The following is a 20,064-nucleotide window of genomic DNA, read 5'->3' as shown; positions in this document are numbered from 1 at the left end:
CTTACCGACTCACTTGCATCCTTTGTACTGTTCTGTATATTTTTAATACCAAAAGTGTATTTTTTTCATTGTTTTAAAAAATGTACTATATAGCTTTGGTGTGGTGTTTCAGTTTTAAAATGGCATGTACATAAGCCCAATCACATGGTCAAGTGACCCTAGGAATTGTTTTATTAAATAAAATTCAGAGGTTTAAAAACAGATCTGAAAGTCTATTACAGTTAACAACGTCACTTAGTTACTTCTAAGTTTAATTGGATCACTTAAGATGTAAACGTCAAGTATTATTATTATCATCATTATTATTATTTTTGCAAATTAAGGAACATTTCTGAGACTTGAGGAAAGGGCAGTTTACCTTGGATCTCCTTACACAAACACAAGACTTAATCTTTAATATGCAATTATTTACCTTTCTGATAGGTGGTTATTGCCTTATCTCCAGACACAAGTTTCCCAGAGTTATCTTTGTATAGAAAAATTTTAAGGAGCATTTTGCTTTTAGCAAACCAGGGAAAAGTGAGCAGAAAAGCTACAGTACAGTATGTGTGACTATGCAAGATGAACACACTTAAGATTTACTGCTCCAATGTAGACTGGTGTTGGAAGTATCGAGATTCATTTTAATACTCTCAATAACCTAGCATTTTCTTTATACACTAACTTCACACAAAGCAGCTAATTTGATGCTTTACCTAGTTTTTTTAGTCAGTTAATATATCAGACATTCTGTGTTCAGAGCCATACTCCTCTAGTGTAAGCAAACAGTTTTAATAAACCCACACGAAAGAGTTGGATTGTTCAGTTGTGTACCCATCACTGACATGGGCACATTGCAAGCCTAATACTAGAAAGTATTGCAGTGATGGAACAGCACACTGAAGAGTTTCTGTGAATCTTGGATGAACCTTCCTTTTGAGGCTTGTGAACAACACTTTTCTAAGCAAGTGTAAGAGAAATTGGTTGTCATAATAGAGTGGTTAAGAATGTTTAACGAAAGCAGAAAAATAACCCCCGTTTACACAAGCAAAAATAGAATATGTCCAGTGCAACCAAAATAATTTTTCAGACTTGACATGATTCTTGTCACTTCCTGTCTTCTTATAGAAGGGGTTCTCCCAAAATGTTTTGTAATCAGAAGACGGAAGTGCAGGTTATCAAAAAACAAAAACAAAAAAATATATCCTCTCTACTATATCAAATAAGAAGCTCAGTAAATATATTAAACCTGCTCAAATGGATTAATGCATACAAAGTACTTGTTTTGATAATCTACACCTATACTTTGAATATAAACACTTCCACTAGTGGTTACATTTGCTCAGGTGTGACTAGTCTTCATGGTATGTATGCAGAAATGTTATCCTTGTGATATTTCTTGACTTCTGAAATCTAAAGAAATCATACATTCACAATTACTTTTAAATTTTCCAGTAATTTAAATATTTTTGCAAGTAAAACAAACATGCAGCATACTCAGTTTAAACTTGGCCAAATGTTCACACAGGGTAATGAGCCCATTCATGTTGACCGTTGTCATACGAGACCACGCCAGTTACTTTTTGTTCTGCCCACTTGTTTTGAAATCGCCAGTTGCGTGTTTTTCACATCTCGGCTTAGAGCTACAAACCCTGTTGTCGCACACGGGAGAGGATGTGTGAGTCAGACCCATCTGACCAGTCCACTCTCGAGCCACTCGCCTTTTTACACCTCTCAAGCAGCACAGCCCCATTCAGGAGGTGCACTACTGGAGGAGAGGAGCGTCCCTCACAGACAGCACTGCACTCCTGCAAGCACCCTGGGAAGCTGAAAGGCTCACTTGGCAGCGCATCAGCCAAGATCAATTATTAGATATTAGAATACAGATGTTAAAAAAAATGTTTTGTGTAATCATAGGTACTACTTTATGCACATAGTTCATGTTCTCAGACCACGTTGATTTAAAGAAAACAGCAAGCAGTGAAAAGCCTAAAAAGCCCAGAAATTAAAGGTACAATGCTTTCCGTTTTCATGTCATGCTCACACCTGTGCTGATAATAGAAACCACATTCATCTCTGATTGCATCATTACACTTAAGACACGCATTAAAATCACAATTTCTAAACAAAGCACAGATCAAAGCATCATGATAATTTTTTAGTATGAAATGTTAGTATCGGGCATTAATCCAAAATATTCTCATCAGCCTGTGGTTAAATTGCTGTGGGCCACTCCTGTGTAACTACAAGCCAGCTGGTGAAGGCGCGCAGGCAGCAGTAATCTCCTGTTGAGCTCAGGTTCTAGCCAAGGCAAGACCTTGACTGTTGACCATGAAGACCTTGCAGTCATGCCATTGTAATCCTAGCACCGTGTGGTCTCCCATTGTCCTACTGGAACATGAATACGTTCGGATTGGCTTGCACAAGAACTGTTGGGTCAAGTACTGTGTGTGACTGAGCAATAAGATAGCACTGAGTCAGTGTACGCCAAAAGTCACTCTTGTGATATAAGAGATTATATTCCATTATATTCACCATGATATCGCTAAAAATGTTGTCTCCTGTCACATCTATCAAGAGCAAAATTGCATTCATCAGTATATAAAACACTCTATTACTCTTTCAGCTACCAGCTCAGATATTCCCCGGCCTGCAGAGAAGACTGCAATGATTCTCTGGTCTCAACTGAATTGCTAAGTGATCTCTGAACATTTAGACCATTTTCACACAGGACACAGTCCACAGTGATTCAGATCAGATGTACTGGTTTCTTGGAATATCTCATGATGTAGCTGTTACAGTCTAAAAATTATCACAGATTTTGACAGTCCCTGGACAGTGTTGAGTCTGCCTACTAGGATGTGGCCTCTCCCTCATAGCTATTTCTCTCTAGAAAAGTCTTCTGATTGTTGAAGTAGAACATCTTGTTCTCCAGGCAAATTCACTCACATGGGATCTCATAGTGTTCCTCACTCCAGCAAGGCATAGTTAAATCATTCATTGTTCTCGCTAAACAATGTCTTTTTGAACAGGCATTTATCAACTTAATTTGGGCGATTTTGACAACTCACAGCAAACGCGACTGCTCCTGATTTTAAAAAGGAAATAATACCCAATTGTGCTGCATTTTCATTGTGCAACATTATATTTAAACACCCCCTTATTACCATAACGTATGAACAGATTAAATAGAAAATTAAATCAGCAAAAGTGAATCTTTTTCTTAGTAGGAAGATTTCTATTTGAAATTCCTCCCATTAAATGGATGTGAGAAATCAAGAGAACATTTTAAATGGAAATATCATGCATTCAAGATCACGAACACAACCTTAACCACACTGTTCCTACATTACAGTCTCTATGCCGCCACAATCTATGAATCAGTAAATACCACAGGATTGTGAAACTGCGCAAATCACACTGACAAAGAGGTACTGCAAGCAAGCCAGTCACGTGGGCATTATGTCCCTGCACGCCTGCTCATCCCAGCAAAAGAAGATTAAGGGGAAACGGCAAGGAAATAGACTCAACCATCTGCCATGATACAAAGTGAGTATTTTGGGGGGGGATACTTAAAATAATTTAATGTGTCCAGATGTCACCACTCTAATTCCCTTTACATTAAAAACAAAAATGTGTAGTAGAGTTTTTCATAAAACTGGCAGTGAGCCAGAATATTAAATGTTACTAAAATCCTGTTTCTCTCTACTAAACCCTTATAGGTATTTAACCCTAGGTATACTAGTTAAAACCAGGACAAAAAATCAGTAATGATCCGCACGATGTTTACCCTCAATGGATGATATTTGATTTTTTAAATTTCCAATTGACAGTACACCATTTAGTACCAAGATACTTTGTCTCATACTTCCTCCAAAATGCACCCGTCTCATTTAAAAGTGTATCTTCCCTATCATTAAAAAATATTCTCATTTCTGCCATCAAACATTTTTACAATGACTTCAACTATATTATTACAACTGTGGGCAACTTCAGGGCTTATTGATCAGGTTTACTTTTTATAGCAGTGTATAACAATAGTATCACACTTCAAATTGCATTCTCTGCCAGTGGATGTCTTTGTCATAAAATAAGTGTCATATTGGGGGGAAAAAAAACTTGAAAAAATCTGAACAAAAAAAGATTTTTATTTTCATCTAGTTTTACAAAAAGGTTTCTGGGAGTTCAAAACAAATTCCTACAATGGTCACAGGTGTTAGAATTAGCAGTTACTAAGAATTTGGAAGTGTCAGGGAAAATATAAATACTTATACAAGCGGAATGCAAATTCTGCAAAATACTCCCCTCTCCAACTGCAATAAAAGCCAAACTTTACAGCCATAAGTTATATGTTATTTAACTTCCCATTTGAAAGGAAGCAGCATCATTTATTTTTGTAAATGCAATAAAGCATATTAAAAACCATACTGTCAAATATTCCGCTGTTCAATTCAAACATGGTAAATATGATACAAAGTCGACCCCTCAGACAGACACTGAGCAGCACATGAATTAGTTTGTGCCGCTTTCTGCAAAAGCAAAGTGAGAAAAAGCTTGTCAGGGAACAAAAAAGCCGAACTTAATAATCATCTCCCCTGCTCACAACTTCCTTGCACGTTGGACGCAATAATATGGTGTGCTCAAACTGTGCTGTGTAACAGCCCTTCATGTCACAGAGAGGAGGGTATGGATCCACTATGCCCAAGTCACAAAGGTTCTTCAGTGCCATAAGGTACTTTGTCTCTCCCAGACGATCCAGCCAGCGGCGGCAGAAAGCCAAAGTGCCAAAGTCCTGATTGATCACATTCAACAAGTGTTTAGCCCTTGGGAGTCTGAAAGGTAAGTCAAACAGATGACGTTTAAAGATTCATTTATAAACATCAACGTACCTTTTATTTTTAAACATCAGTCACCAATCTAATGAGGCTTGCTTGTGGGATTACACCACAAAAAAACCTGATGGATTAATGGCAAATTCTATTTGTGTCTTTTGGGTTACAAGGACATGTAATTGACCTTTTAAATTCTAAATGTATTTTAAAACATGGAAAGTCTTCTTTGTAGCACAAAAAAACTTGTTAAAGATGCTTTAAGCATTAATGACCGTTGTCCTTTAACATCAGGTACACCTAGAGAAGCTGATAAAAAGCTTCATCTTTTAAAATGAAACAAACCTGATTGGCACATGTCCAACATCAAAGTTCTTCATGTAGTGTGAGCACTCCATGTCATCATGAACAACTCCTTTTCCTGTGCTTCCAAATGTTTCTATAGCATAGACCTCTCCTTCCTGAAAGAATGCAATTATCAAACCTCAATAAAATCAAATTGTATACAATACAGAAATCAAACCTCCAATACACCCATGCAATTAATGTTAAGTCATTTCTCATGTCGTCTGCTCTTCAACAATCTGACAAAGAAAAAATCAGAAGGGTTTCCTTTGAGTGAGTAGAATCATAGTGATGTAAAGAATATAACTAGAACTAGGGTTATTTAAACTAAACCTTTGAAAACGCTGCTGTCAATCTGTAGAAAAACAAAACAGACCCCTCAGAGCCTAATTTACCTAGACTATTTAGAATCCAACTGTGCAATATTATTTCCCTCATGTCTCAAACATTTTATTTCAGGTTTTCTGGATTTACTGTTGAGTCAAAGTTTTTTAACAAGCCAACCTCAAATCCAGCATTCTGCAAAGTAAACAGTAAAAACTACAAGCGGACCTGATCAAGGTTTGGAAATCCTCAAAGGTATATACAAACTCTTCTCGGTGGAATTTCCTAAAATCAACAGAACACAAATCCCACTTGTAAGAATTTATGAGTAAAAACTGTGTGAAAGCACTTTTAAAATAGAGAACAGGAGCTACTTCTTTACACAGAACTGTGGAACAAGCTACCCAGCCATGTTGTCAAAACACAGACTGGGTTCTTTCAATAATCAGCCAGATGAAATTCTTGGATCAGGTAGATGCTACCATATAGGCTAGATGAACTGAATGGCCTCCTTTCGCTTGTTACCTTTCTGTATTCTAGAGATCAAAGCCAAACTAGTGCTACAATATAGCTTAAATGGAAGATTTTGAAATCTTACAAAAGTTATACACAACTGCAATCAGAGTCATTTGCAGTTACAATAAAGCCTCAACTATGTGGGTACTAGAGGTGTAAAAGCTGCAATCCAAATATCAGCCTCCATGTCAGTAGTGATGTGTTTATGTATTTTCGTAAATAGGATTTTTGTGATGCTAACCTAGAAACGATAATACAGAATATTATGCTTGAATGACATTAAATCGGTAAACAGGAATTAAACCAATACAGTATCAGTGATGAGCACTGAACATGCAATCCCTCATTTATAGATACCAACAATAAGATTTATTAAGGTTAATCTAAATCTACTTAACTCCACCCACATTTAGCCGTTTTCTCTAAGAAAATAATGGCTCAAAATTGGGTTAGAACAACTGGATATCTAAAAAATTATAAAGTATTGCATTATGTTAAAAGGTAATATAAAATCTTTGTCAAAGGCTAATAAGACTAATCGTGTATATCCGTACCTCTTTTTATGAACATAACTCTTTCCCAGAAACACATTCATATAGCAAAAATTCGTAAAAAGAAAAACCTACTTCCATTATTTCTTAATGGTTAAAATTATGATCTGTTCCGGACCCCAAAAACGTCACCCCAACTTTTACTTTTTTCACTAAAAGTGACAAAAGAAACAATAAGTAACACTATAGGTAGTGTTTTTAGTAATAAAAAAAACTGCGTACCTAGCTAGACATCATTAATCATACCACTTCATTCTCTTTTTGTGTAATTACACACACTTACAAATTCTCATTTTCTTAACACCTCTGAGGTCCATGTTAAAGTCTAAACCACAAATATTTAAACACAAAGAACAATGCATGAAGCAAGATGGGGTGAGCTCTATCGAATGTCTCTCATGTCACTCTGTAGGCTCTGTGCTAGCTCTCACCCATGCTAGTTAGTGGAAGGTGACGAGGACACTAAATACGAAACAACTTGAACGCGCAGTCTTCCTCTACATTTGGAGGAGGTTTCGAAATTTTTCTTTGCATCACTTCTTCATAGTTTCAAAGTTGGCTTTCATTACTCGAAATACAAGTAACAATTCACGTGCTTCTTAGTATCGTTTTTTCCATAAACAATTAACAATTAGTAAAAAGAGGTATATAGAGTGCCTTGCAAAAGTGGTCAGGGGTCTGAATAATTCTCATTTTACTGAATTACAAATCCTACATTGAAATGTAGTTCTATTTTTTATTTCTAAGCCCTGAAACTCTAAATTAATTATTTTAATGCAACATTGTTTATGTTAAAAACGTCACAATTGCCTTTAAATTCTCCTCTACCTGTGAATCGTTAAAATAACTGCCGCATTTTCTGGATAAAAACCCCACAGTTAAGGGATCATTATTTAGGTTGTGAATCTGAAGGACAGCTGTAAAAATGAAGACTAAAGAGCATTCCAAAGAAGTTAAAGGTTTACTTTTTATAAAGTAAAACAAGTGCATAAATTAGGAAAACCGTACAAAACAAAAGTGGGCACTGCTGGTTCAATTATCAGGAAGTGCAAGCTATATCGAACCTCCCAGACACTGCCTAGAAAAGGTCGTCCCTCAAAACTCTGCACGAACAAGGAGACTTGTGAGAGAAGCCACAGAGAGTGGAGTAAAGGTGCAGCAGTCAAACAAACAAGAGCGCTGCGTAACTCTGGCCTGTATGGGAGGGTGGCACAAAAGCAGCCATTACTGAAAAAGAACCACGTGAAGGCACATCTGGAGTTTGCCAAAAAACATGACAGTGACGCAGGGACGGAGCGGTGGCTCTGTGGCTAAGGATCTGTGCCTGTGGCTAGAAGGTTGCCGGTTCAAATCCTGCAGCCGGCAGAGGAATCCTACTCCGTTGGGCCCCTGAGTAAGGCCCTTAATCCCAGCTGCTCCAGGGGGGCTGTACAATGGTTGACCCTGCGCTCTTACCCCAAGCTTCTCTCCTTGTCTGTGTGTCCCATGGAGAGCAAGCTGGGGTATGCAAAAAGATGAATCCCTAATGCAAGAAATTGTAGATGGCTTATAAAGTGATCTTATCTTATCTCTCATCTAGTTGCGATGAGGCAAAAGATTTTGTGGTCAGATGAGACCAAGAAAGCGCTTTTTAGCCAAACTTCAAAGCGATATGTGTGGCGCAAATCTAACACTGCCCACACTTAAAAAAACACCATACCTACAGTGAAGTATGGTGGTGGTATCATCATGCTGTGAGGCTGCTTTTCATCAGCAGGGACTGGGCATCTTGCTAAAATAGAAGGAAGAATGTCTGGTGCAAAATACAGGTAAATACTGCAAGAGAACCTGTTTCAGTCACTAAAAAACTGAAGCTTGGGAGAAAGTTCATCTTTCAGCAGGACAATGATCCCAAACACAAGGCCAAAGTAACACTGGAGAGGCTCAAGAACAAAAAGCCAAATGTCCTACAGTGGCCCAGTCAAAGCCCTGATCTCAATCCAATTGAGAATCTGTGGCACTATTTCAAAATTGCGATGAACAACAACCTGGAGTAAATCTGCCTGGAAGAATGTGTGCAAAGCTGGTACATACTTAACCCAAATAACTTAAAGCTGTTATTGCTGCAAAGGGTGGCTCTACAAAATAGTAAAATGTGGGGATTGAATACTTATGCGAACAGCATATTTCAGTTTTTTATTTTTCTTAAGAATATTTTCTAACATAAAACAATGTCACGTAAAAATAATTAATTTTGTGTTTCAGTGCTTAGAAATAAAAATATCACAGAGAAATTTTCAATGTAGGATTTGTAATTCAGTAAAATGAGAGAATTGGTCAAGGGTCTGAAGACTTTTGCAAGGCACTGTATATAAAGTAAATTAGTTATTAACTTCTCAAAAACAGTATCACAGGACAGCTTAAAGATGGCAACTTATTTCAACTGATAACGGTGAAGGAGCCTTGCTGCTAAACTGCTGCTTCCAAGGTTGAAAATTTCTAAAAAAACAGGCCCTAGACTTCAAGTTTTCGCCAGGTCCTGCCACCTCCAAAGTATAAGTATGTGTTTGAGCATGCAAGTATGCTCTGCACCACACTCACGTCTCACCCAAGTGTAGTCTACAGTGCACCCCGTATGCTCTGGGATAACCTGTGCTTTTCCCAGGTCTTTACCAGAAGAAGCTGTTTTCCGACAATGGAATGAAAAGACAGACGCTTTTATCCAAGGTGACCTCCATATGTACCTATTTAAACAGCTGGGCATTTTTATGAAGACACCCAAGTGTGTTACGTAGCTCAAGGGACATACAACAGTCCCCTGCTTTGTACTTAAACTCACCACCTTCCTGAGCCCTGACCCACTAGTCCAGGTCTAATGAATTATCCTGTGTATACTTTTCTAAGCAGATTCCTCAGTTTTGTAAAGATTTAAGAAATATAATTTTGAAATAGTTTTCCTGGCAGTAACTACCTCCATTCTTGTTGCTTCCCCTCCTTTGACAATGGGGACAGTCTTGCCAGCATGTATCCTGTATTGTCCAATGGAGTGTCCATTTAAATTCCGAATTGGCTTCACTGAAAGACATTATGCAGCATATCCAGTTATGCCAAGAATATGACACTCATTAAAAAACACAGAAGCAATGCATGCATCACAGTGTCTACAGCATAATCCATTCTAAAATAGAATATGTTCTTATATTCATATATTCCTTAAAAGTAAAGTATGTTTTGTGGCATTTGGAGACATTGCAAAGGCATTTGGAGAGCAATGCAAATTAAATTCGCCATTACATGAAGTCGTTTTATCCTGATCTGTATCATTCTAGGCAGTTTCAATTCTTATGTCAAGACATAGGGAAACAGTAGATTTTGCATTATGTTGTACAATACTGTATTAGTGAGAGAAACACAAAAATACTTGTAACTAGATGTGTACCTTGATAAGTCTTTCCATCGATCTCAACCTCATAGGATTCCATGACTTCCTGTATAGCTTCTCCAACATCACACAGGCGTACATCAATCCCAGCACACTTAATAAAAAAACAAATTGAGAGTTAAGTAGCAACAACTGAACAACTCACTTCAGAAGAATGTCTTTACAAATGACAAGGAACACTTAACCACATTTTGGTAAATGAGCAATAACAAAGCTGAACTTGTAAGGACTTGATTTTATTTCTGAGTTGTATAGAAACTGCAGCCAAGAATAACCAAGCTCTTTAACATGAACAGATGGTTTATCACACTCACCTTGATTCCTGTATTAGTGGCATCTTTCACTGCTTCAAGAAGTTTATCGTACTTTGGGTTAAATGTAACAGTAAAAGCACAGTCTATGATACGACCTGCAAAAACAATTCCAATTATAAATACAGTGTTCATAGTACATCACTGCTGGCTTTATGTTTGAAACCTACTGACATTTTCTTCCTTTATGGTTAAGGAGTTACAAAATATCATAAGTTAACTAAAGTACAGTTTCCCAATGCTCTAGCATTAAAATACTTTGCTTAATCCCCACCACCAACATTTTTTTTCTAACTTCAAAGGTTTCATTAACCCATTCCCTGTTAAAAACAGATCCTGTACATCCAATCTGCATTTCAAGAAGTAAAATGGCTAGTCAGAATAATCCTGACTGCCTGAATCAAATATTTACACAACAATTAAATGTTTATATTTTGTATGTATACACTGAAAAACAATTCACAAGAAACTTAATATTTAAGGAAATGTAGGCAGACTGAATTAGCAAGCACATTTGAAGTGAAAGGCGATATGTTGTGTGTTATTCCAGCTTCCAACTGACCATTTATGTGCGTTCCGAAGTCTATTTTGCAGACGTCATCATACTGCAGGACTGTGGGGTCTCCAGCATTGGGGGTATAGTGAGCAGCACAGTTATTCAATGAGCAGCCAGTGGGAAAGGCCAGGCCTGCATTCAAACCATTCTCTTTGATCAATTTCCGGGAACAGTCTTCTAGTTTTTCGCTAGAATACAAGTATTGATCATGTTATGAAAAGTATGGCTGGTATGAATCTAATGCAATAGAAAGGAAACCGAAAGAAAAATTGTGCTAAATTAAAACGCATTACATCTACTGATAAAAATATTAAATATACTGGTCGTGATTTTCCTTAGTGCCAAACAATTATGTAGACCCACCTTGGGATAGACCTCAAGAAATACTAAAAGTAATCTATGTAAAAAGGATGTCACTAAGCATTAACGCATCTTTTTTCAAATGGAAAAGTGCTATTATAGTAAATTAACTTGTTACATTTGGTCAAGACTATATGAAGTTTGTTTATCTGTTTAAGGACCGAAAATATGACAACTTGATCACAACCGAAATAGTCTGTATAGGTCATGTAATGCTGTATCATTTATCCTTGAAATTGCCATGACCTAAGATAACACACACTGTAGAAGAACTAAAATAATAAGGGAGAAAAACATGGCTCACCAGATTTCAATCATAGTCATGCCAGGTTTGATCCAGCTCATAACATACTTTCTGACTTGTCTATGAGCCTCTGCTGCCTGTCTGAAGTCGTTCCAGATCTCTTCACTGGCCTTATCCAACACTCTCTTCTCTTCGTTAGTCATGCGCCAGGCAGCACTCCGACTGCAGCAGAGATCAGAAGTACAGTGTAAATGCTGGTTCTATTGACCTTCACCAAAAAAACCCATCACATTCACATTATTTACCCATCTTGCGTCGTTGGATATTCACATTCTTGTCCCTTTGGAAAGACTCCACTGGGATAGAGCTCACAGATCGGAATTGAAGGTGGATCAGTCTGCATCTTGGCTGCAAGGAGAAAAAGAGGCTGCACTCATTTCTGTACACTCATGGGACTGCTTAAATTGACCAAATCTGGCCTTTTCGTACATCTACCTACATAACACTGAAATCCACATTGCTATTCACTAGTCATACACCACTCGTAATGTGGTAAAAGTTGGAAAAAATCCAACTTGATATTTTCTTAGTTTTCAATTTCTGGAACATAAAATGCCTAAAAAAAAAGATACACAAATACCACTAGTGTTAAGAAAAAGGCCCATCCATAGGAAATTTTGTTTATAACTGAAACAAATGAACCTGTTTTTACTAGATCCCTACCCTCTGTACCTGTATACATGTGTACTTATGTAAAGTCACACTATTTTTATTGACTGAACCCAACAGCCTGATGAGGGTTGTCAATACTCTCAATATTATTTCCAAATGACTCCCTTAAAAGGGGGTCTAAAATTGTCAGGTATCTCTTAAATTTAGAATGCACCTGTAACTTATTAATATCAAAGCGCTAATTTCTGCCCTTGCAGATTTCAGTCCATGGAAAGCTCATCTCTTTCTTTACAGTGACTGTTGTTTTGATTCCACAGTACCATCATCCTTGTAACCAGGAAGATGAGCTTCACATGCTGTCACATGTTTAATTGCACCAACCCTGACTCATGATTGCACGCATTTGTGGAATTATAAGGGTGCTGCTGTATGAAAAACTGTTCCCTCGTGTAATCCGTAGATCATGACACCTTTAAAAAACATGCACACACTTTTAAAATGATTAATGTTACAGTCACAGTAATTTGGGGTGCAGGTTCTGTACTGATGGGAAAAATCCTACTGTGTAGAAGGTATAATACCTATATATTAATTACCAAGTATATTACCCGTTTAGAGGTCCATTTGGTCTGATTTTGCTACTTATATAAATATCCAAATCGGTTCTCTACAGCAACCTTGTCAAATGTGCAAAAAACATAAAATGAAAATGCAGTAAATACATTTAACAAATCTGTTACTTCTTTGATTTGGTGTTGAGAAATCCTCTGTTCCTTTATGCTTCTAACATGATCATTGGTTTTATCAGCCAGGCTGGGACATGTTTGTGTAGCTTCAATTCAAGCTACTGAATCACAGCCAAGGGTTACTGAGCTGAATAGGAAAAGCCATGGATATATTATATAGCAAGCATAATAATGCTTTAAAATTGTAAAAGTATGCATGACTATCCAGATTTCCCTACAAGAGCTTCATATTCTTAATTTCTAGCAGTCAATTATTGAAGGTTGCATAGTTAAATTTAAGATTTTTTATACTATGGAGAACATTAGAAATTCAACAGCACAAAGTGTTAAGGTCACAAGCAGATACACTGACAGTAACATACACTTACAGATGTGGGGAAAGCTGTTTAATTGAAGGAATAATGCATTATTTCACAGTGATTTCACTTTTTAAATTACTGTTAAGATTAGATAAAGAATTAGACAAGAATAAGCTGGGAAGAGAATATGTAGGTGTGGCATTCATATGCAGAGTAAGTTCCATACAAATAACACTTTCTTCAACACATTTAACTATTACTTTAAAGACTGGAATCATGTCTAGACAATCAGACACAAGCAGTGTCTTCAAACCATCCTGTATATATAGTGTATAATCAAAAATGCACAGAACTGTAAAATACAGAATCATATTTGATTCTGTAGCTGCTAAAACATTAAATTACATTTCATCATCTCATTGTCATGCATACCACAATCTGACCTGGTATCTAAAAATACTGCATGGTGCCAGACATAACTCAGTCCATGCATCTCCGCTGCTATAAATTCCCTTTTAAAATTTGAGCTCTTGCCAATAGACGACATATAAAAAGACTTATCCCAGTTTTGAAGCACACAGAGTATATGAATTCCCCCCCCAGTAACAGAAAATGAAAACATCAGAAATTATCCACCAACAGTGCTGGTACTCATTTGTACCAGCTGGACTGAAGCAGTTGGGGTAAAGTACTTTGCTCAAAGGTAAAACTCAAAGAGTGTTGAACTGACGATCTTCTCATTATGAGACCAGAACCCCGACTACCATTTGACGCCGACGCCTTTTATATAAAACACAGTTGTCAGAAAGTTATTACTGGTGGGGACGGTAAGATGACAGATTCTGAACCAGGGCAATTTCATCAAAACAGTTTCAGGCAGGAGATATACTGAGGACACTAACCTCTACCTCACACAATACTAGAAACGCAGTATGATGTTCATAGCAATACAGGTAAAACGTGTACATGACATCAATCAAAGTCTAAGCAAATGTAATATTCTATTAGGTTTCCTATCATCTCACATTTTCCCCCCAAAATTACATTTTACAGAATTTGGGAGCATTTTATTTTTCATTGAAGTAATGCTTAATTAATTATTTTAATCATCATCATCATTATAAACTTGCAGAAAATGTATTAATGGAACAGGAGCAAAACTTACGTCCTTTCTTCTTTTTCTTCTTCTTTTTCTTCTTTCCTGCAGAGTTTTCCCCTTCCTCTCCATCTGTGTAAACACCCATAGCTTTTATTCCAATGTCGCTTGTAGGAATCAAGCTTAGTAGCATTTTGTCACGAGAAACTCCTAACCCCTGTTTGTGACTGGTCGGTGTTTTTTCATTTAAAATTGACAATATTTTGTTACACACCACTCAGCTGTGAATTGCAAAATATGTTTCACGTCTCAGCGAAGAGCCATGGCGTCTGTACTCACCCAGGCAGACAGAAGAAAAAAAGACTACTCAGACTCTCCCAGTCCTTGAGCCATTACTCTTTTGACACTTTATTGGCAACATAACAACGTTCAGGAGACTCAGTATCACAGACCAGTACATCCCTCACTAGCACTGCCAGACCGCAGGCACCAGGCAGTCACAGCCAGTAAATGACATGACCCAGACTCGAACCCCTGACATCTGCTAGTTGCTATTGATTTAACCATTGCCTGAAGCACATGTAGCATGTTTCAAAACGTTTGTTTCATTGCAATCAAGATTTTAGCCAGCCTCAAACCTTCTAGAGTAACATTCAGCAGGACCCATGAGCCTGACTGTAATGGTACGCAATGCCAAACAACAGAACAAAACAGGGAACCACAAAAATATGTTAAGTGTGACTGGCACCATTTTGGTGAAAAACAAATCAGGTTGAAGGTTGAAAACCAACATTGAAACCTGCCAGCGCTATGTTATGGACTGTCAAACTAAGAATTCTCTTAAAGAGCAGCTTTATCCAGTTTGATTTGTTACAACAGAGTTTTTGAGAAAATCAGGCTAATGCTGTATTTAATCACTTGCCTTCCTCTCCATCGTCATCCTTGTCTTTGTCTTCAACAGCCTGCTTCTCCAGCTGTTTCGTCATGTCGTCCACTCCGTCGGCATTCCCATCTGCCTCCGGCTCGTTAGCTGCTGCTTAATTGCAGGTATTAAAAAAAACAAGAGGTCATAGAACAATCTATATCTAGGTTATGCCTCACCTTATTACTTAAATAACTTTGTTTCCAAGCACGCTGTAACCTCTCCCCTCAACTGTCCAAATTCACTATATATACAGTCTATGACAGTGGTACACCATAGTTTTTGACGGAAAACAGATTTAAAAACGTTATGATTTTAAATTTGCAGCAGTCTCCAAACTCCTGATAGGCCTACCTTTCATAAACACATTTCTGTCTTATGTATGGTCACTTGCTTTGTTATGCACCTTAGGGCAACCTTGTTGTGAAAGGCGCTTTCTAACAATAAACTGAATAGAATGTCTTAAGGTGTAAATTTGACTGGGTCTTCAATGTGAAAACCTGGGACGCGAGTCTGAACCTCATAAGGATGGGCTTTAAGCAAATGACCAAAAGTATAATCAAATTCTCAGCCTCCGAATACTGATCTGTATCCAGGTGGCATATGATTCACTATTATACTATTAACAAATATTCATGCACACAGCCAGCGTTTCAGTCCTGGGGAAACGAGGGGAAGGTTTAATTGAACTCTTCTGAAAAGCTCCACGTTACCGCAAATCGTCGTATTATGCATCTTTTCGACCGAAACGGTGCTGTGCTCTTACGTAAGTTAACATTCCTCAACATACTGCGAGAAGAGAAACGTGAAAAACACGACTTTTGTTTTTTATCGCGGTTTCATCATTTCAAAAAACTGTACTTGCATTTTTGAAATCCCAAATTGTGAGGTCAGTGACAACTGTCTTAAGTTAACATAAAGAAAGAAAAGTCTCCGCTTGTGCTAAAAGGCGTGTTTCATGTGGCCTGTCTCGACAGCAAGACGGGTATCATGGCCTAACACATACACACACGCTCTCTCACCGGCAGCTGGCGACTTGTTTTTCTTTTTCTTCTTTTTCTTTTTCTTGGCTGTCTCCTCGGAAGCATCAGCCTCCTCCTTGTCTTCGAGTTCCACCTCTCCGTTTAGGTGTTTCTCCTGTTCGGATTTCTCCTCTTGCTCTTGCTGCCGAACCACATCCGCCATGATTGGAAACACGGGGGGGAAAGAGGAAGCGCAGGGGCTGCTGGGAGGCTGTGCAGCCCCGCTCGCAATGTGCTGATTACAGTATAACGAGCAGTGAGCAGTTCAACCCAATAGAGAACTAGTTGAAGGCCGAAAGAGAGATAAGTATCCCAGATCAGATTTTAAGATTTTAAAATCTTTTACCAAGATTCACTTAAAGGAAGATTCTTTCAAGTATTTTCCCAGGACATAAGACCACCATAACTCTGACACAAAACACCAATATTGAGCCAGGCAGTGTCACGAAATTTTAATCTGACGTTTCTAGAAATAATAATAATAATAATAATAATAATAATAATGAAACGTTATTTTATATAGCACCTTTAAAGGTGGCTTCTCAAAGTGCTTTACAGAATGACAACAACAATAAATAAAAAGAATACACAAGATTAAACACAATTACAATATACAGAGGAGACCCTGGATGGTGGTACTAAGAAAAAAAGAAGCAGAGGGGTAAAGAATGGAACCAGTTAAGTAAACACTCTTATAAAGAAGAAGGTTCTGAGTCTGGGTTTGAAGGAGTTTAGAGAAGGTGACTCTCTGATATCCTTGGGCAGAGAGTTCCAGAGCTTGGAGGCATAACAGGAGAAGGCCCTGTCACCCATAGAGGGTAGACAGGCTTGGGGAACAGTTAGGAGACCAGAATTAGAAGAGCGAAGGTTGCGAGGTGGGGAGTAGGACAATAATAGTGCAGACAGGTACTGAGGTGCCAAGGTGCCAAGCCATGCAGAGTCTTATAGGTGAGCATGAGGATTTTAAAGTCTACAGGGAATTTGACAGGAAGCCAGTGCAAGGACTCCAGGATAGGAGTAATGTGAACACTTGCACTGGACCTGGTCAGTATTCTGGCTGCCAAATTTTGAACATACTGCAGTTTGTTCAATGTAGAGTATTACAGTAGTCAATTCGAGAGAACACACATGTGTTGATCACCTTTTCAGCCACAGTTATGCTGGGTTTTATGTGTGTAACTAGTTTATTGAGGGATGCTGAGTCAAGAAGAGAGAGATTGGAGAGAAGGGAACCAGAAAAGTTGGATAAGGAGGGAGGAGGTATGGAAATGATATGCGTAATAAGGATCATAAGGATGTAAAGAGGTATTGAAGTTACTGGACACATTGTAATCCCATCATTGCACAAAATGTTCAAGGACTTCACACAGTTAATATAGTTGGGGGAAGTGCTTGGAACTGTTTCTGCAATATAAAATTCTGGTCTCTTAAATTGTTTATTTAAAGTATTTATTGGTTATTCATATGAAAAGACCCCCTCTGTCATCCACTGTTTCAATATGCAGTACATTGGTGTGTTACCTGGGTGTTTGGTCCCGGTCCTTGAGGGCTGATGTGTCTGCAGATTTTCATCCTAGCTCAGAAAACAGGCCATTATGGGGTTTATTTAACTAAACAACATCAACATGTACTGGTGCTTTCAGGAGTCCTAGAAAACCTGTAGATAAGCTAACCCTCGAGGACCAGGACTGGATCCTTCTTTGCTACTGCGTTGAACCTAAAATGAACTCAGAACAATGTTGAGTTCACACTACTTTAAAATGGTGACTTTTTTTGACTCAAAGCCGTATGCCTTTGCACTTTAACAGTTGTCAAAGTGAAGAAACATACATGCATATTCACTTGCTGCATTGACATAATCTGCACAAGGAACAATAGTCATAAGGGCCAATTACCCGTCATGTAACAAGCAGGTCTAATTGGTCCCTATTACCATCATTTTCCATTTTCAAGCATTACTTACAAGGACTTACATCAGAAACTACAGTACATCCAGAACTGTGCTGGTCGAGTGCTGACATGATCAGAAAAACCCTAACATGTTTCTCCTGTGCTGAAAGACTTGCACTGGTTACTGACTTCTTACAGGATAGACTTTAAAGTTCTCTTGTTGAATTACCAGGCGCTACTGGTCTGTCTCCCATGTACCTTCAAGAGTTACTGTCCCCACATGTCCCACTTTGCTCACTTCAGGAAGCTGGCTCTAGGCTCCTCAGTGCATGAGAGGGGATGTAGCCTTTTCAGCAGTAGCCTCCAGTAGCTGGAAAACACATCCTGGCCATATTTAACGGCACCCTCTGTGTTTAAATCCTGCCTTAAGACTTTCTTGTTCTCTATGGCCTTCAATTCCTAAGAAAATGCTTCCCTTTAATTTCACAATTTATATATATTTTTTGCTTCTGCACATTTTTATATATAATTAATGTCAATTGCCTTCAGAATGCTCTGGTTGAAATAGGCTTTATGATAATAAAATTGATTGATTGGTTGGTGGGGTACCAGCACATTCTTGCAAACAGCTGAATGAGTGGCTAAGTGACACACATGAAACTAAGGGACTCTGAACAGGCTCTGTCACTCAGGTGTCAGGTCAATGGGCCCTCAGATCACGTGACTGGGTCCCACAGGGCTAGTTTGTTATAGTTGGCAGTATTGCATCAGTGATGAGCCACTTCCACCACCTGTGATGAGCACATGCCACTTCAGGGTGTCAGGGCTGTGCAGAACAGCCAAGCATGTAAGTTCCATCTCTGCCCCTAATTGAGCTAATCTTTGGTTTCAATGGATCAATGTAACATTTTTTCCCACTAGCCTCCGGCTGCTGATGCTGTCTGGACCTCTAGGACCGGAGTTGGTCCAGCCATGAATTAGGACTCTCGGTCATTTCTTTGATTTCATTCCATGTGTCACTTGGAAACACAGAGGAGGCCTGTATCACTTATTTGCACAGTGAAAGAGCATGACGTGAACAAAAATGATTTTTAAAATGTATTCTGTTTAATTGTACTTGTTCAATTATAGGCTGTACCAAGAAATGACGGCACTTGCTGAAGTCTATTATTATCAGCTTTAGCACTATTTTAAGGAAGATGTCAAGTACCACACCTGCTGTAGGCTGGAGAGACTGAAAACACCACCTACGTGCACAGTTCCAGTAGGAGTATAACATGGTGTGAGCAGTTATAATCAGGAATCCCATGAGGGCTGTGATAAAAGCATAGGTATTGAAAATACCTGTGCTTTCACAGGGGCCTCTGTGCTGGAAGGATAATAACAGGAGTAGCCTTCTGCAGTTAGCAGTGTGATGAGATCCTAACCCGATTAGTTTTTTTTTAGAAAATTGGACAGCCATCCATCCATCTTCTAACTGCTTTTCCAATTCAGGGTTGTGGAGCAGCCAGAGCCTATCCCATCAAGCCACTAGTGCGAGGCAGGATGCAGCCTGGATGGGACGTCAGTCCATCACAGGGCAGACAGATAGACACACTCACACCAGGCCCAGTTTTCCTAGAAGACAATTAACCTACCAGAACTACATTTTTCTTGTCTTGTTTTCTATATTGCACACTAATAATTTATGCCATATATATAAATTAACACTTTTTGATTACGTCTAGTGATAACATAGGCAAAATAGACTAGACGTATTATAGTCTTATGTTCCTTGGTGGTAAAGAAAAGTATTTTTAGACACAGGATCAGTTCCTTTTGTCCAAGGAACTTGTCATTGACATCAACTAAGCTAGATTTGCAGCGTTTCACCTGTAATTTTGCTGTAATTTAATATTTTCCAATAATCGTATAGCATATAACTACCTACAAATATGGCTGCCCTCTTTTAATCCTTTAATGCTTTATATTGATCATATTT

The 20,064-nt window shown here is 38.3% G+C and overlaps 1 protein-coding gene across 2 annotated transcripts; it reads right to left on the bottom strand.

Annotated features, from left to right (window-relative positions):
* Positions 1 to 4,109: 4,109 nt before the first annotated feature.
* Positions 4,110 to 16,392, bottom strand: metap2a (methionyl aminopeptidase 2a). Of its 2 annotated transcripts, none has more exons than XM_015352450.2 (11): positions 16,194 to 16,392; positions 15,172 to 15,285; positions 14,319 to 14,381; positions 11,742 to 11,844; positions 11,497 to 11,658; positions 10,839 to 11,020; positions 10,280 to 10,374; positions 9,963 to 10,059; positions 9,495 to 9,598; positions 5,154 to 5,269; positions 4,110 to 4,811 (listed from the first exon to the last, which is right to left on the bottom strand). In XM_015352450.2, exons 1-11 carry the CDS (start codon positions 16,354 to 16,356, stop codon positions 4,559 to 4,561), a joined length of 1,452 nt encoding a protein of 483 aa, XP_015207936.1. In that variant the 5' UTR covers positions 16,357 to 16,392; the 3' UTR covers positions 4,110 to 4,558. The 2 variants fall into 2 exon arrangements, with proteins under 2 accessions (XP_015207936.1, XP_015207937.1); XM_015352451.2 differs by having other exon boundaries at positions 15,172 to 15,282; positions 16,194 to 16,391.
* Positions 16,393 to 20,064: the final 3,672 nt, after the last annotated feature.

The sequence above is a fragment of the Lepisosteus oculatus genome, chromosome 7 (genome assembly GCF_040954835.1).
Source record: "Lepisosteus oculatus isolate fLepOcu1 chromosome 7, fLepOcu1.hap2, whole genome shotgun sequence".
Taxonomy (NCBI): Eukaryota; Metazoa; Chordata; class Actinopteri; order Semionotiformes; family Lepisosteidae; genus Lepisosteus; species Lepisosteus oculatus.
Note: the sequence above shows the minus strand (reverse complement) of the source record. Positions and strands in the feature narration are given on the sequence as shown.